We start from the raw sequence: 27538 nt of genomic DNA, 5'->3' as shown, positions 1-27538 counted from the left end.
AATTCCATAATTGGTCTTGTTTGTTTCATTTGTTACTTTTATTGTGACAAAGAATCCTGCTTTCAAGGTTCCGGACCTCGGTGGTCAAAAATTGCTTCGTTTTACAAGTTGTTTAACCACTTTGTGTTGTGAAATAGCACTGAAAATGTAACAGAATGTTAGTGAGAGAGATTAACACAAGAACAAAGCAGTGTTGTAAATTTGCAGATTAGCTGGTCAAGTGACCAGCACTACTTGAAAGGGTTTCAAAATTCCATGCGTACCTCTTTTGCCATATTACCACACGGACAGAGGGAAAAAAATGAGCCTTCAGCAACCTTCTGGAAATCAGAACTCGGAGACAAAGGAAAGGGAGAGACTCTAGCCTAAAAATACAGTGAGTACTGTTTCTAAAACGACATTTGACCGAGTAACTATTTCTAGTCCAATATTTGACCGAGTGATATTAACAGCTCTTTATCTCTACAATTGGCCTTTCGCAAAGTGAGTGAGAGGTTTTGAAGCAGAACTAAAGAAAGGCATTTTACATCATTTTGCATATTCATGGAATTGTGAAGATTTATATCCATTTTAGGTTTTCAATGGTGGCTTTTGCTGGTTTAAGAGTCTACCGTCAGCAAATCAAGGCAGAAGTCATTCAAAGGATCTTATGCGTGCCCAAAGTTTCCCCAAAAGTTGAAATCCTCATTTCTGAAGCGATTGCATTCGAAACGATTGTTTCTAAGCGATTTCTGACTTGTCTAAACACTTGGTATTCTTACTCAGCTTTGTGTTAGCTAGACACTTTTATTCCGCTATAATTCTGATCCTTTGCTACATTTTTAATGTATCAGAATTTTATACTTCACGTGCTGTCTTCAAATGCTGCAAAGTAATCTCTGGTTGTAGTCTAATTGACAATTGCTGCGGGGCTGTTTTTAACAATAACCCGGGGCAGTAAAACAATATTTTCCCAGAGATTAATTATTTTGCCTTCTTAGATTTTCTAATAATAATCCAATGTTTCACTCAAACATTCTCTGTTGGCCTCACTCTTCGCCCTCTCTACAGGTGTCTCACACGGTTCAAGTTAATCCGCCATCTCAAATTCTAGATTAAAAGCAACATCCATAGACTTTACAATTTTGAACAATAAAACATATTTATATTTTGCCTTTCATGATCTCAGGATATTTCAATGCAATTTACAGCCAAAATGTACTGCATAAAATGTTGCAGCTGTTGTAATGTAGGAAATGCCACAGCTGATTAGACATGGCAAGCTCCCAAAAATAGCAATCTGACAACGACCATAAAATCTAATTTTTACTTCTTGGTTTAATGATTAATGTATCCTAGAACACTAGGGAACACAGAGCTATAGAATCTTATCTGTCCACCTGAATTGGCCTTAATTTAATGTCTAAAAGTAGCTATTTTTGAGATGACTACCAACTCAAATGTACCTACAAATGTTATCTTGAGCCATGACAACTCAAACTCTGGTCTCTGCTGAGTAGACTGACTTTAATCAGACAGCAACATCAACACAGCAAGTGGCTTCAATATTCTTCAGTAATCTTTACCCTGCAATCCCATTATTTTTTCCACACTGCTTGTACTTATTCATCTTCATCTATTTCTATGCCCGCCTAGGTTAACATAATGGTGCAGCGGTAGAGTTGCTGCCTTACAGTGCTAGAGACCCGGGTTTAATCCTGACTACGGGTGTTGTCTGTATGGAATGTGTACGTTCTTCCTGTGACCGTGTGGGTTTTCTCTGGGTGCTCTGGTTTCCTTTAACTCCAAAGATGTAGAGGTTTGTAGGTTAATTGGCTTCTGTAAATTGTAAATTATCCCTCATCTGTAAGAGAGTGCTAGTGTATGGGGTGATCACTGGTCAGCACAGAGAGTGGGCCGAAGGGCCTGTTTCCACTATTCCACCTGTACCTCTACTCTAAAGTCTTAAGATCAACTGTTCTTTGATCTTTTAACACGCCTTAACCACCCTCTCCAAGACAGCACCAAGACTATTTGTATAATTCAATCACTTTTGGTCATTACCTTCCTGAACACATACCATTTGTTCTCTGCATTCCTTCCCCTTCTCTGTAATATAACATATCATTGATTCCTAACTTCTGATGGCAGGGTCATGGACCCAAACATTATCTGAGACTTTCTGCAGAGTTGCTGCCTGTTCTGTTGAGTACCTCTAGCATTTTCTGTTTTTATTTCTCTTGAGCTAACTTCAAATAAAAACTCTGCTTGGATTTTTACAATTAATTGGCTCCACTGTAAGCAGATGTGCAAATTCCAAAAAGGGACAAAGATCAAATTCAGACTGTGCAAGCTTGTCACATGGTTGAACAGTCATCTGGTACTCACAAATAACTATTGATGGCCAGCATCCATTGAACCAACTCCCAACTGGTAAAAGGAAGAAAAGAAAATATGTTTTTCCTCTCAAACAGTTTATCCGTTGGCAACAATTCAAGCAAGCTGTGTTCCTCCCTCCAGGTCGCATTATGACAGTGACATATACAAGTCGTGTGGCCAATGCCCGCTTGTGCGGGTTTTCCAAGCTCTTGTTGCAGTGGAAGGGCAGCATATACAAACTACTGTACAAGGAGTTCCTCATCTTTATGCTGCTTTACCTCACTCTCAGCTGCATCTACAGGTATGTGAAATCTAGAGATGGAGTAGGAACATGGGCTAAGCAACAAAAAGATCACTTTGACTATTCTCATTAAATTTTAAGTGACTGATTCCTTCTCCTTTTCTTTGTTCCTTTTACTTTTTCTTATTCTTACTATTTTTTTGTTCCCCACCAGCACATATTTTTTCTTACTCTTTCCCTGTGCTTTAAGCAAGGCAAGACTACTTGTATTCAAGAGGCACTTCACCACATTACAGCATCTGCTTTAGTCCAGCAAGATCCCCAGAAAGCATTATAAGATCAAAAGAAACCATTTATTCCCCCATAAGCCATTCAACTATATCACTGGTTTTATTTTGAATCAAGTTCATAGATTTGCCCTTTGGCCATAAAAAGACTAGCATTATAACCCACTATTATTTGTCATTTGGTAAAAGAGCTTCCCTCACATTAGGGTTTTGCAACTTTATTTCTATAAAGTCCTCTAAGGCCCACAGTTTGCCCACAAGTATCTCCTGAGTAAACAAGGCTATTATAGCGATGTTCAACAGCTTCAAGGTCCTTGGCATCCATATTATTAGCAACTCAATCTGGGCCCTTCACACTGATGCAGCAATCAACAAACTGCATTTACTTTTATAGGCATGTCTACAAAGATTCTCTCAAACTTCTACAAATGTGCTATAGAAAGTATTTTGACGGGATGCACCTCAGCTTGGTGTGGCAACTGGTCTTCCTTCTCTTGACCATCTGAACCTGCAGTGAGTTTCTTCCCCACAGCTATCAGGCTCCTGAACTAATTGCCTCTTTTGCACTCTTTTCCCGATGTGCTACCCTGTACTTTTAGCTCTACCTCATTCATTATTCCATTATTGCACTCTAGTGTTTTTATTTTGCACTACTTCAGATTGCCCTACAATCTTTGTACCACTATGCCATTTTTGCATTTGCTGTTGCATTTATTGTTATATCATCACTGTATACTTGTTTCTCCACGAGCTTCATGGAAATAAGGAATTTGTATTGCATCCTGGTGCATATGACAGAGTAATATGGACCTGAATCTCAGAACAATCCCTATCACCCTCCTTACCATAGAAATACGCTCCAATTATGCTTTTAAGTACCAATATTACAATGTAATTGCACTCTTTTACCAATTTGTTTAATATATCATTATACCTTTATGCTTCCATCTACACCGCTTACAATATGGCCTTCTCATGTATCTGGCAATCTTGGATATGTTATTTTCTATTTCAGAAAGTAGTGTAGAAATATGAAACCAGCATTAAATCCTCGAGGGGATACCAATCATCATTTGCTATCAACATGTCTATCCATTATCCATTTTACTGTTACTCAATAATCTTCTAACCAGGTCAAAGGTTTTCTGTCAAATCCATGAAATTTAATGGTCTCTCATGAGAATCATTGTCAAATATCTTTTGAGGGTCCATATAAATAATATCAAATGACATTTTCCAGATCATAAACTAAGATATCCCATGAAACAATTCAGTCATCGAGTAAATCCATGTTAAATCCATGTTGGTTTTCTCTGATCAGCTGAAAACGTTTCAAGATAATCGATCACTCTATCCTTAATTACAGACTTCAATAATGTCCAACTCCACAGATATTACATAATCTTTTAGTTTCCTGCCTTAACTCCTTAAGTATTCAAATGGCAATTTTCCAATCCACAAGAACAGTTTCTAAATGAAGAGATTTGCAAGATTAGAACTCCTGCATTTTTTCTCTTGAATTGTAGGATTATTGAAGTACTGGTACACACTATTTGGTCTCCAATCTACAATGCAGCTTTGTAAACCAATCCATTAAGATTGATGTCTCTGTTCTTTCTCCAAAGCATTTTTTTAACATTCCAATTTTTAACAATCAAATATTTATCCAATTTCCTTTTGAATTCAATACGAATCTCCATCTGCCACACTTTCAGCCAGATCATAACTGTTTCCTGCATATAACATTTTTTCTTGTGTCACTCCCTGTTTTTACGTTAACTTTATGCACTTCAGTACTTGATTTCTACACTCTACACTTTCAGTAAACATTTGTATGCCCCTTTCAGATCCCTCCCCACTGCACCATTTCTGCTGCAAGGAGTGCAATTTACTGATTGTAACAGACTCATCCACAGAACTATAATACACACGCTAAAGCCTTAATTTCCTTCCCAATGTATGATGACTATAACCATATACAATTCTATTCTTATGATTCCAACAATGTATTATATAAGGGTGGACATCATTTTTTTATTTTTATATTAAGTCCAGCATCCAATTTGCTTTCTTAATTGCTCTGTCAACCTGCCCCACCTCCTACAAGGATTTATGCACATATATACCCTTGTCCCTGATGCTGGAAGGGCAATGATGCTGTGGAACAACAAACTTGTTGGTTGTGTCCCATTGCTGTAGCCAAGACCTCCTGTTCCATATTTTTGCATTCAAATACATGCCATCCAGTTCTGCTTTCCTAAGACAAGATTCAGAAGTACAGTGGACCGGTGGCCTTTTGTGAATGGGACATGGCAGAGGGAGCTTGATCGATAGCTGGATGCTATCAATTATAGTCCTTCAGAATAGCAGATCCTCAACATATGTGGAAAATCATTTTCTTCAGTCATTATACATACTAAATTGCCTAGTCTGCACGCAAAGACACAAAGCAGCAGGTTGAAAATAGATCCAAGGACAACAACTCAGACTTGAAGTAAAGCAGCATAACTTCTGCATAGATCATCAAGAGTGGCTTGGTGATAAGGGAGGAAGGACTGTACAGCTCAGGGAATTACATGTAATCAATCCCAGTCAGTAAGACTGCTCAGAGATGGCACCATCACTCTTCTATTGAAGGGCCTGCTGTTGGTTGGGCAATACTACAAACACATATTGCAATCAAACTTTAGTAAATCAACCATTTAATATATATTTGGAGGTGGTAGGAGAACCAAATGCAAGAGATGACGTGGAGCATTGAGAGGTGCATCTCCATATGTGACAGGAACCAGGATGCCATGGCCTCTTCTCTGAAGATGGAGTCATCGAGACATACAACATGGAAACAAGCCCTTGCCCAACTCATCCATACTGACCAAGATGCCCCATCGAAGCTAGTCCCATTTGCCCGCATTTGGTCTATATCCATTTAAACTTTTCCTATCAATGTACTTGTCCAAGTGTCTTTTAAATCCTGTTATTGTACCTGCCTCAAATTCCTCCACTGGCAGGTCAGTACATATACCACCACCTTCTGAGTTAAAAAAAGTTGACCCTCAGATTACTATTAAATCTTACCCCTCTCACCTTAATCCTATCCTGTGGTTCTTGATTCTCCTACCCTGGCTAAAAGACTCTGTGTATTCACCCTATCCCCTTCATGATTTAAAAAAAAACCTCTATAGGATCCCCCCACAGTCTCCTGCACTTCAAGGAATAAAGTTCTAGACTGCCAAATCTCTCCCCATAGCTCAGATCGTCGAGTCCTGGCAACATCCTCGTAAATCTTCTCTGCACTCTTTTTCACTTAATGACATCAAGAGCATTTTCTTACAAGGGTTTTTCGTCAATGTGTCACATGCTACACATTGAAGAAAGTGATATCTGTTGTGGAAGGACAAAGGTTGTCACATAAATTCTTTCTGCCTCTCTATGATCTCATACAAATTCAGCTGAACATCTAGGACTCTGTTGCACATGTGCAGCTTTCATATCTAAGGGAACAACGACATGCCATGAAGACCAGATACTTGGACAGGAAAAAGAAGAGGAAAGGTTTAAAGGTTAAGGGCCAAATGCAGAAAACAGGATGGACTCAGGCAGTCAAATTGATCAGTATGGCAAGGCTGACAGAGACACTAGAATTGCAATTTCAAGAGACCAATAGTATTCTGCTACTTGTCTGATCTGTCATTGTGGCAGCTCTCTGCATCTGTGATTGGATGGCAAACTGCTACAGGAAGCCAAGAAAGAGAATAAACCGTTCCCTGCTTCCCCAGAAATCACATCTCTTTACAATGACAGTTCCTGGAAATGTCTAGTAATTCACTTTCCCTAAAGTTGAAGGTCGCTTGGTTGCTGCCAAGAAATATGGCATTGATCATGAGAAAACTCTGCAAACCATATGTACATTGAGAAAGTGGAAACAGTTCCTGTTGATGAAAAAATGTGGATTATTAATGGGAGCTCCCACACAGTCAATAACTGCTTGCTACCATAGAAATGCAAGACAATTGCAATGCCCAAAATGTTATCTGTTTTTCACTAAAATGAAAACATATGAAATTAGCTCTCTGCAAGTAGGGTGGCTGGGTGAATTCTCCATTGTTAAGGTGAAAAGGAAATTGTGAGACTTGGCAGGAACCTGCTGTGGCCACTTGGAAATATCATTTAGGTGAGGAAGGTGAGATTAAAGGTTGTCTGACATAGATGGAGAGAATGGTAGATTTGATCTGGATCTTCATACTCCTCGACTCCATCCCAAGGACCGCAAGTCTTTTCAGGTGAGGCAGAGGTTCACTTGCACCTCCTCCAACCTCATCTACTGTATCCGCTGTTCCAGGTGTTAACTTCTGTACATGGGCGAGACCAAGCGCAGGCTCAGCGATCGTTTCGCTGAACACCTCCACTCAGTCTGCCTTAACCTACCTGATCTCCCGGTTACTCAGCACTTTAACTCCCCCTCCCATTCCCAATCTGACATTTCTGTCCTGGGCCTCCTCTATTGTCAGAGTGAGGTCCAGCGCAAATTGGAGGAACAGCACCTCATATTTCGCTTGGGTAGCTTACACCCCAGCGGTATGAATATTGACTTCTCTAACTTCAAATAGCCATTGCTTTTCCTCCCTCCCCTTCACAGTTCTCCCACCAGTCTTACTGTCTCCGACTACATTCTATCTCTGACCCGTCCAATCCCCTGACATCAGTCTGAAGAAGGGTCTCGACCCGAAACGACACTCATTCCTTCTCTCCAGGGATGCTGCCTGTCCCACTGAGTTACTCCAGCATTTTGTGTCTATCGTCGTACCACAAATCGCATTGATAACAACTTCAGAAAACCCAAGTGTTGGAAGAAATTATTTAACAGCGAAGCCTAGATACAATGCAGTGTTAAAGAATCTGATGTTGTAGATATTTCTGAGATGGGCTTGTCAGTGTTGCCTATTTATTTGATTAATCAACCCCATAATGACACTTCTAGTAACAGAATGCTACCAGCATTGTCAAATGCTAATGCTTCAGCAGACATAGCCAGCTATGAATTGCTGGGAAAAACACTCAATGTCAGTTGTAGCACACCCGGTAGCAGGAAGTAGCAGGATGTGCATCTGCTTAAACTATGAAGCTCAACATACATGCCAGGTTGTGCCATCCAGCTCCAATTTACACCAGCAAGTGGAATTAAAGTCTCAACCATTGGCTGTGTGATAGACTTATGTATGGTATTGGAAAATATCAACATGCTAGGATGATTAACGCCCTGATTTAATTGGCCCTTTGTTACTCAGGGTAACATGTCTATGCGATGAATATACATCTGAAATGGTGGTGGGTCTCAACACTAAGCCCTCTGGAGCACCACTCTTTATGTACTCACAATCGGGAATAGGACACATTGGTTTTCTGTCCTGAGCCAACTTCATCACATTGGTTTCAATTTTGCTAACCAGTTGTTTTATGTGAGGGGGTTTCAAATACCTTTTTTAATTCCATATATAAATTCATTTCCCTTCATTAACCTTCTTTGTTAGCTCACCAAAACCCCCAGATTAATCAAACATGATATGACTTTAAAAAGATCATGGTGTAGTTCCTTTATTAATTCCAAACCTCTGAACATGATTATCAATGTTTCCCTGATTATCATTCCCTATATGTTTCCAATCACTCCGGTTAATGCAACCCATATGGATTTGCCACATTTGAACAAGTATATATTGGGGTTTTGGCACTCTTGAAAGCAATTATTTTCTGTTATTTTGTGAGGTTGCTTTTGATGGACCCCCATTCCCGATTCAATATTATCTACTGTCAATACTAACACAAAATTATTATTCATTATGACCACTTTTTTTTCTGCCTATGGATACATTAAAAGGTATGCAGTTTACTGTTAACAGTTTCCGTTTCATTGGTAGAGATCAATCTTGCCGAAATCAACAATCTAAGTAGTTATTTTGCATTTCTTCCTTTTAACACTGCAGTTAACTCAATATCATTATAATCCCTCTTTGATAAATAATGGAATGAATTAATGGTTAATTATACTTTTGCATTGTTAGTTGACGGATAAATTTTGGGAAGGGCCTCACACTGCTACAAATAGTGATCTAAAATCTTTAGCATCCACCTAAGTGTCAGCTCCAATAATTGGCATCTCACACCTACGACAAGGACATTAGAGAGATCCCTCGGTGCAGCAATGGTATGCTCACAAATTAGTTCCCAGGATTCTGAACAGGCTTAAAACCATAATCTCTTAATTTAGAGGGGACCACGTTACCACCGACCCAAGACGATATTAAGTTCTCCTGCAAACTGAACTGAATATACAGGATTGTTTCCAAATTGTGGACACAGCTTTAGGTTTCTTTTACGAGACATCAATTCAAAATCATTAATTAGTTGCTTGTCTGATCAGTTAGCTCTTGGCCCAGCCACAGCCAGAGTATATATTTCAGTATGTCAAGACAAGTTATATTGCTCTACCTACAAGAAATCATAGCGTCATAGAGTCATAATGCACAGAAACAGGGCCTTTGTTCCATTGAATTAGTGTCCAACATGAAGCACCTATTTACACTCATCACATATTTTATTCCCCCCCAACCAGCATCTACAGTTCCTTTTTATTACTAGATAGAGTGGATGTGGAGGGGTATCCAAAACACAAGCCATTTGAAATACAAACAGCTCTAGAAGAAAATTAGGAAGCAATTATTTTACCCAGTATGGCAAGAATATGGAACACTTTGCCCCATGGAATGAGTGAAGTAGACAATGCATTTCTCTTCCCTTCAATTTCCGTTCTAATGAAACATCATCAACCTGAAATGTTAAATGGTGACTCTGCTTCCCTCTGATCTGCTGAGCATTTCCAGCACTTTATCTTTTTTTTATCTTCATAAAGCCTATCCACTTTATTCCCCCAATATCTTTAGGTTTATGCTGAATGAGAGCCAAAAGCGCTTCTTTGAGAAAATGGCCATCAACTGCAACAATTATGCTGATCTAATCCCAATGTCATTTGTGCTTGGTAAGAATTCTTCTGGATTTTAACCTCCCTTTGTTTTCACTTCTCCAATTGAATTAAGTTGAGATTTAGTGGTAAGAATTTGTTTGAATATAAAAATATATTTATATATTTCCAGTACAACCCTTGGAATATAGTGATGCATGTTTCTTAGCCCAAAAATAAATGCAATTAAAATTGAGTCGATAATGTAGATATGCAAATCAGGTCTGCATAGATGACAAACTAATTGGTAAATTGATCTTGTCCTTTATTTATCAGGCCCAGATGGGTTGGGTTTTTTTGTTCAACCAAGTGCTGGAGTAACTCAGCAGGTCACGCAGCACCAAATCAGGCAACAACATTTTTGTTGTTGTTGTTTAAGCCTACAATTCCAGTACCTTGTGCACTCAAAACTACACCTGCGCAAAAGATAGCTACAAAGCTCGCTGCAACATAGTTTCTTGCAAAATTGGAAAGAGAAAGGATGTTTCTCCTGGCTCCACAAAATATCTCTAAGCTGCTACTGGCATACTCTCATTTGTCAGATCTTCAAATGTCATCAATCTAAACGCAAGAGAAAAAAAAGAAACAATTGGTATTACTTCTATTCCAAAAATGTCTTTTTATTAGAGAGCATGCTGTTCAGGTAAGCCACAAAATGAAGATACAAGTCTTTTCAGCTTGCATTTTCTTCCCTGGTTTCAAGAGCACCACTGTGTCCTTGTGTTTTAAAATACTCTGCAATCATCTGGCTCTTTGCCAATTTCCTTTTAAAAGGGCCAGCCTCTATGTGCTTTGTAAAGTCAATGCTTTGTCCTTCCTAAATTCACTGCTCAGAAACCTTTCCCTATAAAATTCTATGAAATATAGCTCGTGTCCAGAGTGCAATATATATAAGGTGTCCTCATATATAAAATACTGTCACCTACAGCTGTTGGGATAGAGGCATGGTTTGTGCAGTACACAAGTGTACTTTGGTGTGCTTTGCCATACTTTCGTGCATCCTAGATAAAATGGATAGTGGATAGAGTGGTCCACTCTACTTCACACGCGTCCCCCTCCCACAATCAGTCCGAAAAAGGCTCCTGACCTAAAACTTCACCTATCCATATTTTCCAGAGATGCTGTCTGACCTGCTGACTTACTCCAGCATTGGTATAATCCAACACCTGCAGTTCCTTATTACTAGATAGAGTGGACGTGGAGAGGATGTTTCCACTAGTGAGAGAATAAAAGGACGTACCTTTAGAAAGGAGGTGAGGAGGAATTATTTTAGCTAGAGGGTGGTGAATCTGTGGAATTCATTGCTGCAGACTGCTGTGGAGGCCAAGATTAGGTGTTTTTAAAGCGGAGATTGATAGGTTCTTGATTAGGAAGGTGTCAAAGATTACAGGGTGAAGGCAGGAGAATGGGGTTGAGGGAAAGATAGATCAGCACTGATAGAATGGCAGAGTAGACTCTTTACTTTAGACTTTAGAGATAAAATGCGGAAATAGGGCTTTGGCCCAAGGAGGATATGCCGACCAGCGATCATCCCGTACACTAACACTATCCTACACACTAGGATTACAATTTTACCTAAGCCAATTAACCTACAAACCTGTATGTCTTTGGAGTGTGGGAGGAAACTGGAGCATCTGGAGAAAATCTATGTGGTCACAGGAACAACGTACAAACGCCATACGGACAGCACCCATAGTCAGGATTGTACATGAGTCCCTGGCGCTGTATAGTAGCAACTCCACCGCTGCGCCACTGTGCCACCAGATGGGCCGAGCGGCTTAATTTTGCTCCTATAACTTGTGATCATGGTGAATAACAGTATACATTGTCCACTAAATGTACAGAGGAGTAATCACAAGATAAATAACATGTCACTGAATGCTAATCACCTTTTGTTTCGAACAGCTCACTGGTGATGGTCTCTCTCCCTAGGGTTCTACGTCAGTCTGGTTGTGTCGCGTTGGTGGAACCAGTACCAGAGCATGCCATGGCTCGACCGCCTTATGTGCACTGTATCCTGTCATGTCCAAGGCACAGATGAATACGGCAGGATGCTACGAAGGACACTGATGCGCTATGCAAACCTTGCTTCCATCCTCACATTCCGCTCAGTCAGCACCGCTGTCTACAAACGTTTTCCCACCATGAGACATGTAATGGAGGCAGGTAGGAAAACATTAGTGCAGCTGGATTCGGCTCTATCCAGAACCAGGAGATATGGGACTGTGCGAGACAAATGAGAGAGAGGAAAGGGAATCGGTATGGGGGAAGAAGTACGCAGGGAAAGTGAGTATTGTTAAGGTGAACAGAGGTGCAGGACCATTGACAGTCCATATTAGGGAAGGCAATGGCTTCTGTCAAGGAGTGTGACAGTGTGGCTAAATTGGAAATATCTGAACCGTTGTATTAACAATTGATGAGGTGAAGATGAGGATCAGAGAATGGATTTAACTGGAGGGTTGGAGGAATGTTCAGTTCAGATGAAGGGAAGAGAGGGGGAGTACAGTGGTCTGTGAGGTCTGGTGGATGATGGCTATTGCAAGGAGTGAGAAGCAGAGGCTGGGATCAGGGGAAAGGACAAGGGATAGGGATAATCAGTGTCTGAAGTTGGGAAAAACCCCGTGAGACAGGGGATAATTAAAGACAGGAAGATGATCAAAGACCGGTCACAATTAAATGCGAGGTACAAGATCAGCAGGAGTTAGATTACATTAGATTAGTGCATTGCCATCTACAGGGTGGAACAAAATGTAGAAGCAAGAAACTGCAGATGGTGGTTTACAAAACAAAGTCACAGAGTGTAGGAGTAACTCAGCGGGTCATTGCTGGAGTAATTTAGCCTGACCCGTTGAGTTATTCCAGCAGTTTTTGTAGGGTGCAACAAAATTGTTTGTTCACAGACTAAACACTATACTGTAATGATAAATACAACAATATGATGATGAGTTCAAAAATGGTGCTAGATTATAGTACAAAAACAAAGTAGCACAGAAGAATATTAAACTGCAATAATGGAATAAATGAATGAGGTAGAGCTAAAAGGGTGAATGGCAGCACCTCCGTGAATGTGGTATGAAAGAGGTGATTGGTTCCACAGTCAAATAGCAGTTGAGAAGAAGCTGTTCTTAAGTCTGGATATCCAAGCTTTCCAGCTCCGATATATTCTCCTAAAATGTAGAAGAGAGAAAAAGGACTGGCCAGGTGTGACAGACATCCTTGACAATACTTCCAGCTTCCTGTTGCAACACTGTGAAGATCGACTGGATGGAAGGAACCGATTACCCCGTGATGGACTGGGCTGTATTCACCACTCTCTGCTGGTTCAGACACTAAAGAACAGAGTAATTGCCAAGTGGAGTGGAGATGCATACATTAAAATACTTTCTATAGCACATCTGTAGAAGTTCAAGATAACTGAATAGTGAAAATGCCAAATCATCTCAGACATCTAAGAAAGTAAATATGCTCATGTGCTTTCTTGCCCACGGCCTCAATGGGAAAGAACCAGGTTAGGTTGCTGGTGATATGCTGCCGAGGAACTTGAAGCTTTCGACCATCTCTGTTGATGAGAACTGAAACACTGTATGTTTCTTTTTTTCCTAGTCAGATGTGCAGCACTTTGGTCAACGTGGGTTGTTTTTAAATGTGCTATACAAATAAATTGACTTGACTTGACTTGACTTGGATTGTGTTCACCCACTCATTTTCTTAGGTCAACAATCAACTCTTTCCTCTTGCTGATATTAAGGGCTAGGTTATTGTCCTGGCACCATGACATTAAATTCTCGTTCCTGTACTTTGTTTCGTTGTTGTAGATCCGGTCGACAATAGTAATATCATCGGTGATGTTAACGTTGATGGTGTTGTACTTGGCTGCAAGGTTATGGATATACATGGAACAAAGCAAGGTCTGAGCACACCACTCTGAGGGTTACCAGTACTGTTATGACCAATTCTAACTAATGGAGGTCCACCAGTTATGAAGTCCAGTGCCAGTTGCAGATGGAGGCCCCAAGGTCCAGAAGTTTAGGGATGAGTTTATTTGGAATTGTGATGTTGAAGGTTAAGCTGTAGTCAATGAATTGGTGTTCTTATTGTCAAGGTGATCCAGGGCTAAATGTGGTGCAAGAGAGCTGGTGCCTCCATGGATCTAATTGTCCTGTACACTAATTGCAAAGTTGCTGGTGATATGGTTCATCGTAAATCTTTCAAAGTATGTCACTGTTAGAGCTGCTGGCAGTTGTCATAGAGACAGATCCCTTTATTTTTGCTTGGGGACTGGACAGATGGAGATATCCTTGAAGCAGATGAGGGCAGAAGGCTGATGAAGGGAGAGTTTGAAGTTATCAGTGAAGGCTGTAGTTATTTGATAAGTGCACGTTCAGAACCCATCCAGCCACTTTCCAAAAGTTTATCCTCGTGAAAAAAGATCTAACGTCTGCCACTGTGGGACAGAGCCAGCGGAGAATGGGGAGGGGGGCAGTCGAGATAGGGCTTTGTTTGCCTAATCATTGTAGATGTAAAAGGCATTAAGCTCGGCCGATAGAGAGGCACCGTTGCCAGAGATCACCCCTGACTTCTTCTTGTAGCCCATGATGATCCTGTGCCCCTGCCACAATTGCTTGACATCCAAATGACTAAACTTCGGCCTGTTTTAGAAGTTTCTTCTGGCATCCCTGAAAGTCTTGCGTCATGGTGGAAAGAAAATATATGGGTTGTGATGAGGTGCTAAGCAGAGGCAGGGAAATTATCAATGGTAGGGAGAGGACCAGGAAGATAATTAAAGCAGGATAAGATCAGAAGCAGGGATGTAATTTGAGGTTCAATTGATAAGGAACAAAATCAAAAAAGAAAAATGTGCGAAGTAGGATAAACCCAAAGATTTCCAGTCCTCAGTCTCAGCTCAGATGAATAACGGCAATGATAACAGTACCAAAAAAAATCACGGTACAGAACCTTCACTCAGGCAAAGGCTGGAGAAATGACTGCTACACCTGAGACGGAAAGAAGAGCCAAGTATCCAACATTGCCCAATCAAGAAGTAATATTGCCATATAAAGAATGGGAAAGGGTCCACCCGGTGCAGAATTTAGCAATACGTTTGGCAGAGATTGATCTAAAGGCAATTATGGAGTCAATCTCAATGATCACTGGCTATGAAGGGAAAAATCAACCAAATTTTCCCCTGCTGGTTATTATTCAAAGACCCATGCTGAAAATGGATATGTGGGTGATAATAAGGATGGGATTTAGCTTCATTGTGATGTCTTTTTAATTGAGCATCTTGTAGACAACCTCAACTCAAACGTAACATACTGACCACCAAGGAAGAGTCAGCCAGAAGACCACCTGAAGACAGCTTAAGACTTCAAAGCAAGCAGAAACACAATCAGGAAAACTTACCCAAAATGGATTAACAGAGAAATCCAGTGTCTGAAGTAGTGTCCCAATCCAAAATGTCACCTGTCTATGGTCTCCAGAGATGTTGCCTGAACCAGTCACTGAGTTACTCCTGAACTTTGTGTCTTTGTTTCGGGAAAACTCAATGCCTAGTTTCAAAACATGGACCAATGTTTCCCCCACTTGTTCACTGGCCATGAAAATAAGAGATCACATAAGAGCAATACATTAGGAGAAATCCTATGACACACAGCAGTTTTTCGGGACAATACAAATCAATTTCCTTATCCTTTTTTTTTGTATTTCTAGGTTTCATGACTCCAGACGAACATAAACAGCTTGAAAGCTTGAATTCATCTCACAATAAATTCTGGGTTCCTTGTGTCTGGTTCTTCAATTTAGCAGTGAAAGCGAGGCAGGAAGACCGAATCAGTGATTATGTATCATTGGCACACATCTTCAGAGTGAGTGTTTATACCTTACCAAATAGTGAAAGGCCCGGATAGAGTGGATGTGGCGAGGATGTTTCCAGTAGTGGGAGAGCTCAGGACCAGAGGGCACAGCATCTGAATAAAAGGACACATCTTTAGAATGGAGATGATAATGAATTTCTTTAGCTTGAGGGTGGTGAATCTGTGAAATTCATTGCCACAGACAGCTATGGAGGCTGTCATTGGTTATTTATAAAGCAGAGAAAGACAGATTTTTGATTGGTAAGGGCATCAAGGGTTATGATGTGGAGGCAGGAGAATGGGGTTGAGAGGGAAAGATAGATCAACCAATCATGGTTCATAGTTCATGTCATAGGAGCAGAATTAGGCCATTTGGCCCACAGTTGACTCGATGGAACTATGAACCTGGCTGGGCAGTGTTGGCACCTTGGCCCTTCCTTCAAACTAACATGCAGAAACAGAGGGGGGTCATTTCTCTCATCTTTTCCAGAAAAGGATTTGTCTTTCGCAATTTTGCTTCTTCAAAGTTTCCAAAGAATTTTGAATAATTGAAGGAGCATGGGAAACATCTAATATGCAAGCGAAGGGGACTGGGTCTTCATCTCTGATAGCCTGGGTGAGATAAGTGCCAATTAATTCATTCTTGTTGCTTTTTGACTATATTGATCCTACATAAAAATAAATCTACAAAATTCTCCAATATTGATCAACTGGTAACCAGTATAATAATTATCATATTTAACCCTCTCCTCTTTCTTGGATGACCAAGCAACACATGCAATCCTCCAGCCATCTGACACCAGTCCTATTTCAAACAAGGATTGAAAGTTTATGGCTGGAGACATGGCAACTTATGTCTGACTTCTCTCAGTAATCTAAGATATATACTATCTAAACCAATTAACTTGTTACTTTGAGCACTGTTCCCACTTTATTTATTTTTTAATCTTATTCAATTTCTCTAATTTCTTTACTGTGACACTAATCAACATTTGCATTGTATGGATGCAAATGACTCTTTTACATTTCATTCTTTCATCCAAATTATCATGAGTGACTTTAATCTACAGATAGATTGGGCCAACCTAATTGGTAGCAGCTCTGAGCAGGAGGATTTGCTGGAATGTATACGGTATGGTTTTTTAAACCAATATGTAGAAGACCCGACCGGAGGACAGGCCATCCTAGACTGAGTATGTGTAATGAGGAAGGATTAGTTAGTGATCTTGTTGTGCAAAGCCCCTTGGGCAACAGTGACCATAATATGGTGGAATTCTGCATTAGGATGGAAAGTGACATGGTTAATTCAGAGACTAGGTTCCTGAACTTAAAGAAAGGAGACTTTGAAGGTATGAGACATGAATTTGCTAAGATAGACTGGCAAATTATACTAAAGGGTTAATGGTGGAGATGCAATGGCAAAGATTTAAAGACCGCATGGATGAACTCCAAAAATTGTTCATCCCTGTCTGGCGAAAAAATAAAACGGGGAGGGTGGCTCATCCATGGCTAATGAGGGAAATCAGGGATAGAGTCCAAAGGAAAATCCAAGGAAAAGGCATATAAATTGGCCAGAGGAAGCAGCAAACCAGAGGACTGGGAGAAATTTGGAACAATAGAGGACAAAGGGGTTAATTAAGAGGGAGAAAAAAAGGGCATGAAAGAAAGCTTGTGGGGAATATAAATCTGACTCTAAAAGCTTCTTTAGACATGGAAAAAGAAAAGATTAATGAAGACAAATGTAGGTCCCTTACAATCAGAGACAGGTGAATTTATAATTGGAAACAAGGAAATGACAGAGCAGTTAAATGAGTACTTTGGTTCTGTCTTCACTAAGGAAGACACAAACAATCTCCCAGAAATATTAGGGGACCGAGGATCTAGTGGGAGGGAGGAACTGAAGGGAATCCACATTAGTCAGGAAATGGTGTTAGATAAACCGTTGGGACTGAAGGAGGTGATGGTCTGCATCCCAGAGTACTCAAGGAGGTGGCCCTAGAAATCGTGGATGCATTGGTGATCATTTTCCAATGTTCTCACGACTATGGATCAGTTCCTGTGGACTGGAGGGTAGCCAATGTAACCCACTTTTTAAGAAAGGAGGGAGAGAGAAAACAGGGAATTATAGACCAGTTAGCCTTACATCAGTAGTGGGGAAAGAGTCGACTGTTAAAGATATTATAGCAGCACATGGATTTATGAAGGGGAAATCATGCTTGACTAATCTTCTGGAATTTTTTGAGGATGCAACAAGTAGAATGGATAAGGGAGCGCCAGTGGATATGGTGTATGTGGACTTTTAAAAACCCTTTGACAAGGTCCCACACAAGAGATTAATGTGTGAGATTAGAGCACATGGTATTGGGGGTAGGATATTGACATGGATAGAGAACTGAGTAGGAAAGAACTGGTTTAAATCAAAGGTAGACACAAAATGCTGAAGAAGGGTCTCAACCTGAAACGTCACCCATTCCTTCTCTCCAGAGATGCTGCCTGAACCGCTGAGTTACTCCAGCATCTTGTGTCTACCTTGGATAGAGAACTGGTTGGCAGATAGGAAGCAAAGAGTAGGAATTAACGGATCCTTTTCAGAATTGCAGGCAGTGACTAGTAGGGTGCCGCAAGGCTGGGACCTGTTATTTACAATATATATTAACGATTTAGGCGAGGGAATTAAATGTGACATCTCCAAGTTTGCGGAGGACACGAAGCTGGGTGGCAGTGTGAGGTGTGATGAGGATGCTATAACGCTGCAGGGTGACTTGGATAAGTTGGGTGAGTGGGCAGATGCATGGCAAATGCAGTATAATGTGGATAAATGTGAGGTTATCCACTTTGGTGGCAAGAACAGGAAGGCAGATTATTATCCTAATTGTGTCAGATTCGGAAAAGGGGAGGTGCAACGAGACCTGGGTGTGCTTGTACATCAGTCACTGAAAGTAAGCATGCAGTTTCAGCAGGTAGTAAAGAAACCTTTATTGCGAGAGGATTTGAGTTAGTTTAGGAGCAAGGAGGTCCTACTGCAGTTGTACAGGGCCCTGGTGAGACTGCACCTGGAGTATTGTGTGCAATTTTGGTCTCCTAATTTGAGGAAGTACACTATTGCTATTGAGGGAGTGCAGCGTAGGTTCACCAGGTTAATTCCCGGGATGGCGGGACTGACATATGATGAAAGAATGGGTCACCTGGGATTGTATTCACTGGAATTTAGAAGGATAAGAGGGGATCTTATAGAAACATATACAAGTCTTAAAGGATTGGACAGGCTAGATGCAGGAAAATATTTCCAATGTTGGGGGAGACCGAAACCAGGGGGTCACAGTTTAATAATAAGGAGTAGGCCATTTAGGACTGAGATGAGGAAAAACTTCTTCATTCAGAGAGCTGTGAATCTGTGGAATTCTCTGCCACAGAAGGCAGTGGAGGCCAATTCACTGGATGTTTTCAAGAGAGTTAGATTTAGCTCTTAGGGCTAAAGGAATCAAGGGATATGGTAAAAAAGCAGGAACAGGGTATTGATTTTAGATGATCAGCCATGATCATATTGAATGGCAGTGCTGGCTCGAAGGGCAGAAAGGCCTACTCCTGCACCTTTTTTTCTATGTTTCTAAATCACAGGTGCTTATACAGGTAACCCCCATGTTATGGCCATTCAGGTTATGGAAATTTCCCCTTACAGAATTCACAAATCAATTCCCCCAAAAATTGAGATATAGAATAAAATTTGTTCTCACGGAATTTAGGTGAAAAAAAGTAAATTAATCAACACAAAATTAAATTATTTTCAACTCGCAGACGAACCCAAAAAAAAAATACACCCCTATAATAGGTAATGCGTGCATCACCTGTATCCAAATTTGCACCATTCCATTTATCACTTCTGTGCTGTTGACCTACACCAGTTCCTGATCAAGCATTACGTTTTCAATTTATTATCCGTTTTTGAAAACTCCATCATTTCAAGGAAACGTATTTACCTTTTTAAAGTTTATGCAAGTACCTATTCCCATGCCACTGGGATAAAATGCATCTTTTCCTACAGGAAGTAAATAATTTGCGCAGCCAGTGTGAGAAGCTCTACAGTTATGACTGGATCAGTGTCCCTCTGGTTTATACGCAGGTAAGAAATATTATTTGAGGTAAAAGACTCAAAACCGGTTTGATAAAATGGAGAATAGATTTTAAAAAGCTGATAGTTGATAACTCCTACCAGTAACAGGGAGATGCAATCTGTATGATAGTTCCTAACCAAAGACATATTTACCATATATTTTACAATTTGTCTCATGCCTTTTTCTTAAAGAATTGTACAATATTTAATTCAGTAAAAACAAGAACATAGTCTCCCAAGAATATTAAAAATAGAAAGACTGAATTCTTCAGATATATTTGGAGATTATAATTGTATTAATCTCACATTCTATCTTTGTTATATCTCAGGTCGTCACCATTGCTGTTTACAGCTTCTTTCTAGCCTGTCTGATTGGACGACAGTTTCTTGATCCCAGTCAGGGTTATCCAGGCCATGAGCTCGACCTTTACATCCCTGCATTCACCCTACTACAGTTCTTCTTTTATGCAGGCTGGCTTAAGGTAACAACTTCAGTTTCATGTACTTTGTACACATCTAAGCTTGGATAGGTATTCAGAGACTGTGAGAAAATGAGACTGGAACAGTTTGCGCAAATACCAGGATCAACTAGTTGTGATGGGACTGTCAGACATTATCAACTTGGACAATGTGGGAAAACTGGATACTGGACAGCCTATTGTGCATGTGTACAGAAACATGTTTGCCAGAGAGTGTGATGTTACGCCAAAAACAAATGCAATTACAGATATTACAAACATCCAAAAAATAATTCAATCAATTATTACATCTAAAATGGAGGGTTTAAAAAAAGACTCCCAGTTGATTTGGTTGATAAAAGCAGTGTTCCACACTGAATTATTTTCACCAAGAGACTTATTTGTATAGATGTCTTTCAGAACAAAGTTGTCTCTTGTTGAAAACCTTAATTGTGCTAAATTAGATAATGTCATCCAAAGACGAGATGCTTCAATTACCTGCAGATTTTAATCTAGACAGAGAAAGAAATCACAGGATTCCACTATTAATCATCATTCAATCACTCTTGCTGGAAATGTGTGCATGTGGATAACACATCAAGCTTGAAATTTTGAAGAACCCGTAAGCAGACATTGTTCAGACTCACTCAAGAAGAATGTGCGAGGCACCAAAGATAGCCAGTGCTTGTGAGGCAGCATTTTTTTGCAGGAGATAAATAAAAAGGGAAAAATTCTACTAAATTAACCCATTTTATTTATTTCATTCGGTACAATTTCTGTTCCATCATTCGTCTGTGTGAATATTTATAAACTACAGAAAATACGTTTAAATTGTCAGTAATTGTGATTAACTGTTAGTAGGCAGGAATTAAGGTGATATTGCACAAAAAACCTAATCAAGACCTCGTTCAGATTAATAGCGAAAAAAAGAACTACTTTGCATTAAGTATTATTTTTAATTTGATGTTCAGTCCACCTTGGCATTAATTTAGATGCTATTGGTTATTGTGCTTCATGTTGTTCCCCCCTGATAATATCCATTAGTAATGGTGCAAAAAAAGTTTTTTTAAAATAGAAGTGTATAATTTTTACTTCAAATTATTTGACATCCTCCAATCCACCTTACATGATGCATAACTAAGCCCTGCAGACAGCAAGGTCAAATGATCCCGGCCTGCACCAAATGAATTAGTCTTTGTTGGGAATGTCAAAAATTGGCCTGGATGCATCTCATCTCGTTAATATCAAAATCAGTCAAAGTCCAGGCACTAAATCTCTATTAATGATCTCTGGAGATATTTAAGTATCCTGTTTAGGTCTGCTTTTTAGCTTCATGCGTGAAGAATGGCCACAAGTGAAGTTCAATCCCGCCAATGGTCTATATAAAGTGATAGATTCATACAGTGCAGAAATAGGTCCTTAGGCCCATCATGTCTACATGAGTATCAAACCACCCATCCATACTAATCCTACAATAATCCCGTTTTATGTACCTGCATTCTCATCGGTTTTCACCATGTTCTGCCACTCATCGGCTTATGAAAGACAATGTACAATGGCTTATTAACCTACCAAACCACATGCCTTTGTGATATGGAAGGAAACCCATTAGGTCACGGAGAAAACATGCAAACTCATCACAAGCAGCACCGGAGGTTAGGACTGAACCCTTGTCACCAGAGCAGTAAGACAGCAGCTCGACAAGCTGCACCTGATGTCATTCATCTTCAGGAGGGGAGACAAATTGAAAATATGGATACTCAAAGGGGAGTAGGAGAAAAATAAAATTAACTGTCATTCACACAATTAACAGTAATGTGTAATTACAAACAGGTGGCTGAACAGTTAATCAACCCTTTTGGTGAGGATGATGATGACTTTGAGGCAAACTGGCTCATCGATAGAAATTTCCAGGTAAGCAATAAATTGTCAGACAATCTATCCCAGAGTCCACACTTCCACATAGATTCCCCACCCTCCCCACAGGGGGTTTACACAACTGCCAGACTGGTAGTCACAGAGATTTTCAGGATGTTCATCAGTGAGAGATCCTTTCTGCGAGTCATTAACAAAACAATGATGATCATTTTCTTATAACAAATACAGCACTGGGTGGCATGGTGGGACAGCGATAGAGTTGCAGCGCCAGAGACCCGGGTTCGATCCCGACTACGGGTGCTGTCTGTATGGAGTTTGTACATTCTTCTCGTGATCGCGTGGGTTTTCTCCGAGATCTTCGGTCTCCTCCCACACTCCAAAGACGTACAATTTTCAGGTTAATTGGCTTGGTATAAATGTAAATTGTTCCTAGTGTGTGTAGGATAGTGTTAATGTGCTGGGATCGCTGGTCGGTTCGGACTCGGTGGGCCAAAGGGCCTATTTCCATGCAGTATCCCTAAACTAAACTTGCAAAGGTAAAACATTACATGTATTTGGAATGGGTCAAAAAGCCACAAAGGAACAGTTTCTAAAATAATTTAAATCAACGGATCAGACTAAATAGAAATTGCTGTCTGGTTCACGATCTAATGAGTGAAGCTAATGTTGAGTAATGTCCTGTAAATCAGGGACCCTATCACCTCCTTTAGTCTCTGTGAATAGGATTGCAGCATTGGGTTGAAGAAGTTGAGGGGACTATAGTTTCCACTTGTTTGCCGATCATCATTGGTGCGAAAGGGTGGATCCTAGACTCCAGCTTTGAATATTGAAGCAGTGCATCTATACAAGAGAACAGTTTTGATTTCAGTCTCCACATGTCAAAGTGGACAGAAATCAGAAGATAAGCCTCAAGCTAATACATCTTTATCTTAAATTGGACAGTTGAGTTGTAGGCTTCACAAGTGACATAATGTACAACTCTGCTCCCACAACAAGGGTTTTTGGGAGCTCTGACTCCAACTGGTGGAGCTGGAGTTTTGACTTCCAGACGGAAACTGAGGTGAACTTATGTTCAAAGCAGAGCTTAACAGTAAATGATGAGTAATACATTTTTCACTGCTGTTTGTATCTCCTAGTTTGAATATGTTAACTGCAATGCAGAAGTGCAAGTATAAGGCTGAATAATGAACTGGAAACACAAAAACAATACCTAATCACACTGCTAACTAAACAGGAACTCTAAATGAATTGATTACATAAACCATATCATGCTAAATACTACATTTAATTCATAACTGCTAAGTAATGTTTAACCTGCTGATTATATGGAGCTTGTGTTTATTAAGCAGTATCAGAGTAATGCACTGTATGATAGAGAGAATCCTGCTTATTCAGAAGTGTGAGAATGATGAATCGAATAATTACACAAAGTTTGGGTTTGCCTGGAAAAATTGTTCATTCTTACGTCCCACTTTTGTTTTGAGGTTTCACTCTTGGCAGTTGATGAGATGCATCAGAATTTACCAGCTCTTGAAAAAGACAAATATTGGAATGATAATGACCCCAAACCTCCATACACAGCCGCAACAACAGAACACCGGAAACCTTCCTTCCTTGGCTCCACTTTTGACATCAGGTTAAGTAAAGCATTTAATGTTTTTAGTCAGAATTTTTTAAGAAGCTGGAAAAAGAAATAGCGATCGTTCTAGTGACCTTTCTAACAAAATTATACATGTCAAACTATCTAATGTGTTACTTTGACGCTGTACATGCAATGTATTTTCTTCAAATTAATTTTTCCAGATGTTTCGCAATAATAACAAACATGTTCAAGGGCAATCAAGCCAAGTACATTGAATCCAAGACATGGAATCACCTGGATATTTGCAGATTACCTTCTTGCCCTGTGTTTTCACAATCTAAATCTATTTATTCTTCCCTTTCTCAAACTTCTTTCCACCTTCCTTCTTTTTAAAGTTATCTGAAGATTCTACCTTTTAGTCCTCGAGCAACAATTTTTTTACGTCATTCAGCAAATGTTTTGAGGCTATTCCAATTTAGGGCATATCCCACTGTATCGTTTGATTGCTTTCCTCTGTGTGCAATGTCACTAATTTTGGTGTCACTTGTAAATATAAATGGATTGGTGAGTAAACTTATAAGTGACACCAAAATTCGTGTCACTTATAACACAAACATAACCTCCTTCTTGATCTCAAACTCCCCAAGCATATTAGTACACCCCACACTTATCTCATTATCCCCCATGTCCTCCTTGGTGAATGCAGGTGCAAAGTATTTGTTCAGTACCTTGCTTACATCCTCTCACTCCAAGCATTAATTCCCTCCTTTACCCATGAGTGGTCTTGCCTTCTCCCTGGTTACCTACTTGCTTTTAATGTACGTATAAAAAGCCTTGGAATTTTATTTAATCCAATGAACATTTGCCAATGACATTTCAGGGGCCCTTTTGGCTATTCTAATTGTCAGTTTGAGTTTTTTTCCTGCTTGCTTTATATTGCTCAAAGGCACTGGCTGATTTCATCTTCCTAAGCCATATGTATGCTTCCTTTTTGTTTTTGACCAAATGTACAATCTCTTTGGTCATCCTAGGATTCCTTACCTTGCCTTCATTAGCCTTCCTCCTTATTGGATCATTCTAGTTTTGAACGACGGTCTTTAAATTATTCCCACATGTCCGAAGATAGACATAAAATTCTGGAGTAACTCAATGGGTCAGACAGTATCTCTGATGAAAATGGATAGGTGACGTTTCCAGCCTGACTTACTCCAGCATTTTGTGTCCATCTTTGGCATAAACCAGCATGTGCAGACCTTTTAATTACATATCCCTCATGTCCAATGTGGATTTACCCAATTTAATCTCCCAAACTCCTGCCTAATAATGTTTGTATTGCCTTTATCTGCTTGCTGAAAACTTGTGTTTAATTCCCTTACAGCATGCTTAAAGAGGAGATGGAATTCCAGCCCTTGGAGCAAATCAACGAGAATGAAGAAGTCAATCATGCCACTCCACTTCTGAGTAACTTAGGCCGGCTGCTGGGAGTTCAGGCAACAAACTTGCAAAACATTTCTCGATCGACTCCTCGAATCAATCAAACGAGGAAGAGGAACGGCACATTTTCACCAGCTTCCATGTTTAGCTTCTTGAGCTCAGAATCAACACCAAATGGATTTCACAAGTCAGGATCACTTCCCCCCAACAGACCTTTTGCAAGAATTCACCGAGCTTCCTCCTCCTCTCATTCACCTTTAGGATCCACTCAAGGCTGTGTTACATTGGATAGTGAGACAGGGGATTTTGATAGCTTCATATCCTCTTCACTCTATGACAGACCCGGTTACTACAGTGCTCCTCAAACACCTGTACAATCCATACCCATGGCATTTCCACTCAAACGGATTCCTTTGAAAAAGCCCTCTAAGCTAGCCAACATTTCTGCCTTCCCTGCTGGAAACCAAGGGAGTAACAGCAGTGTGTTGGCCTCAAAACCTGACGAGCTAGACATGCACAATAGCATTAATAAAAATAAAATGTCCTCCCTTAATGAACCATCTGAGAAGATAGTAGCAGTGGACAGCTGCCAAAGTGCAGCTGAAGCAGGAGGTGCTACAAGCTGTCAGTGTTTAAAAAATAAAGTAATGTCAGAGTCATCTAGCAGCTTCAGTCCTGGTAGCAGCAACAGCCTACTAATGATTTCTGAAAGTCCACCCTTTCTCTTCTCAGACAGCTCTTCAGATACAAATAAACCTGATAATAGAAAGCAAAAACTAAATAGTTTTCAGGAACGCAAACATCCCAGACTGACCCTTGAGTCCCTTGGATATGCCAATAACCCAGACCTTTTAAATCCTTTGTACAACACACCAGGGCATGAGACGACCATTTCCACCTTTTCCTTCACACCACTGCCTTCCCCAATGCTTGGAAGGTCAAGGATAATAAGTCAATGTGGGAGTGTATCTGGCATTGATTACAAGGCAGGACGTGCTTCTTCCCCAGAATTTTCTGAAACAGAGATTTCTTACAAGTTTCCCAACCTATCAACTCAATCTACTCCTGACTGCACCAAAGATGTCTGCATGAAACCACTGTTGAAAAATATGACTGTGGCTCGAAATGATTCAAGCTTCTCCCTCAGTGATGGGGACCTAGTCAACTTCACGAATATCACAACTGAACATGCAGAAACTGTCCCTCAGAATGGGAAACAGGAAACTGTTACACCAATAAATAAAGGTATTGTTTGAATGGAAAACACAGAATAATGAAGGATAATATATCAAAACCTTTAGCTTGCTTCCAGTTTATGCTTTGTCTGTCCTAGACAGTGAATAATCATGAATGTAAATCTTGAAATGACCAAATTCATTGAACATAATATATAGAACAGTACAGCACAGGAACAGTACAGCCCTTCAGCCCACAATGTTTATGCCAAACATGAAGCAAACTTAAATTGATCTCATCTCCGTGTATTTGATCCATATCTCTTCATTCCCTCCACTTCCATGTGAATATCTAAAAGCCTCTTAAATGCCACTAACGTATCCACCTCCACCAACACCCTTGGCAATGCCTTCCAGGCCCCCATTACTCTGTGTAAAAACTTGCTCCTCAAATCTCCATTAAACTTTCCCTACTCTCTTTATAGCTATGCCCTCTAATGTTGGACATTTCCACTCTGGGAAAAAGGTCTACGCCATCTGTGCCTCTCATAATTCTATATACTCTCTCATAATTTTTATATACAATTGAATACCTTACAAAAACTCCAATAATATGCACAGATTTTAGCAAATGTATCTTATTTAGATTTTTAAAAATATTACTTTAAAACAAATATCACTTTTGACACTGGATCCATGGTTAAAATTTGGGATTCAGAAACTGATTATGTGTTGAACATTTTATGAGTAATCTTTTATATAAATAACCCAGTGTATGTTTTTGAGTCAAACCATGCAAAATCAGGAACACCCTTAGAATCAATGATATTTTGATTGAAGCAGGCCTCTTTATAAACTACAAGTAACAGTGAAGAGTGATTGTTGAGAAATTAAAACTGACATTAATCTATTACTTCAAAGTAATAGTAGTAGTCTGCTGCATTTAAATTAACACTAGTATACAAATAACCTTTTTTAAACATTCACAACTGAAAGATTAATTTGCTATTACTTGATAATGTAATATTGTTTCAATGATTCAAACTGAGCAGGAACAAAGATACAGGAAAACAGACTGAAAGATGAAAGTTAAGAAGATTCACACAAAATTCAAATGATGTAGACTGTATATTGTATACATCAG

At 39.8% G+C, this 27538-nt stretch overlaps 2 protein-coding genes across 2 annotated transcripts in view; one reads left to right on the top strand and one right to left on the bottom strand.

Moving 5' to 3' along the window:
• The window catches only part of rab3il1 (RAB3A interacting protein (rabin3)-like 1), a 111983-nt gene that overhangs the window by 71183 nt on the left and 13262 nt on the right, over window positions 1–27538 (bottom strand). The gene's annotated exons all lie outside the window — the stretch shown is intronic.
• Window positions 275–27538, top strand: LOC144602089 (bestrophin-4-like). Its single transcript, XM_078414788.1, has 10 exons — window positions 275–376; window positions 2500–2659; window positions 9828–9922; window positions 11837–12070; window positions 15614–15768; window positions 19799–19876; window positions 20197–20349; window positions 22159–22239; window positions 23688–23839; window positions 25164–27538. Exons 2-10 carry the CDS (start codon window positions 2508–2510, stop codon window positions 26473–26475), a joined length of 2412 nt encoding a protein of 803 aa, XP_078270914.1. The 5' UTR covers window positions 275–376; window positions 2500–2507; the 3' UTR covers window positions 26476–27538.

The sequence above is a fragment of the Rhinoraja longicauda genome, chromosome 18 (assembly GCF_053455715.1).
Source record: "Rhinoraja longicauda isolate Sanriku21f chromosome 18, sRhiLon1.1, whole genome shotgun sequence".
NCBI classification, from domain to species: domain Eukaryota; kingdom Metazoa; phylum Chordata; class Chondrichthyes; order Rajiformes; family Arhynchobatidae; genus Rhinoraja; species Rhinoraja longicauda.
This window is presented reverse-complemented; position numbering and strand designations above follow the sequence as displayed.

Bases quoted from the DNA above. Each gene is read 5' to 3' on its own strand.
- LOC144602089 (XM_078414788.1), top strand. From the start codon at position 2,508: ATGACAGTGACATATACAAGTCGTGTGGCCAATGCCCGCTTGTGCGGG. The intron at 2,660-9,827 runs GTATGTGAAATC...CAATATCTTTAG, and splicing joins ACTCTCAGCTGCATCTACAG to GTTTATGCTGAATGAGAGCC. The intron at 15,769-19,798 runs GTGAGTGTTTAT...CTTTTCCTACAG, and splicing joins CATTGGCACACATCTTCAGA to GAAGTAAATAATTTGCGCAG.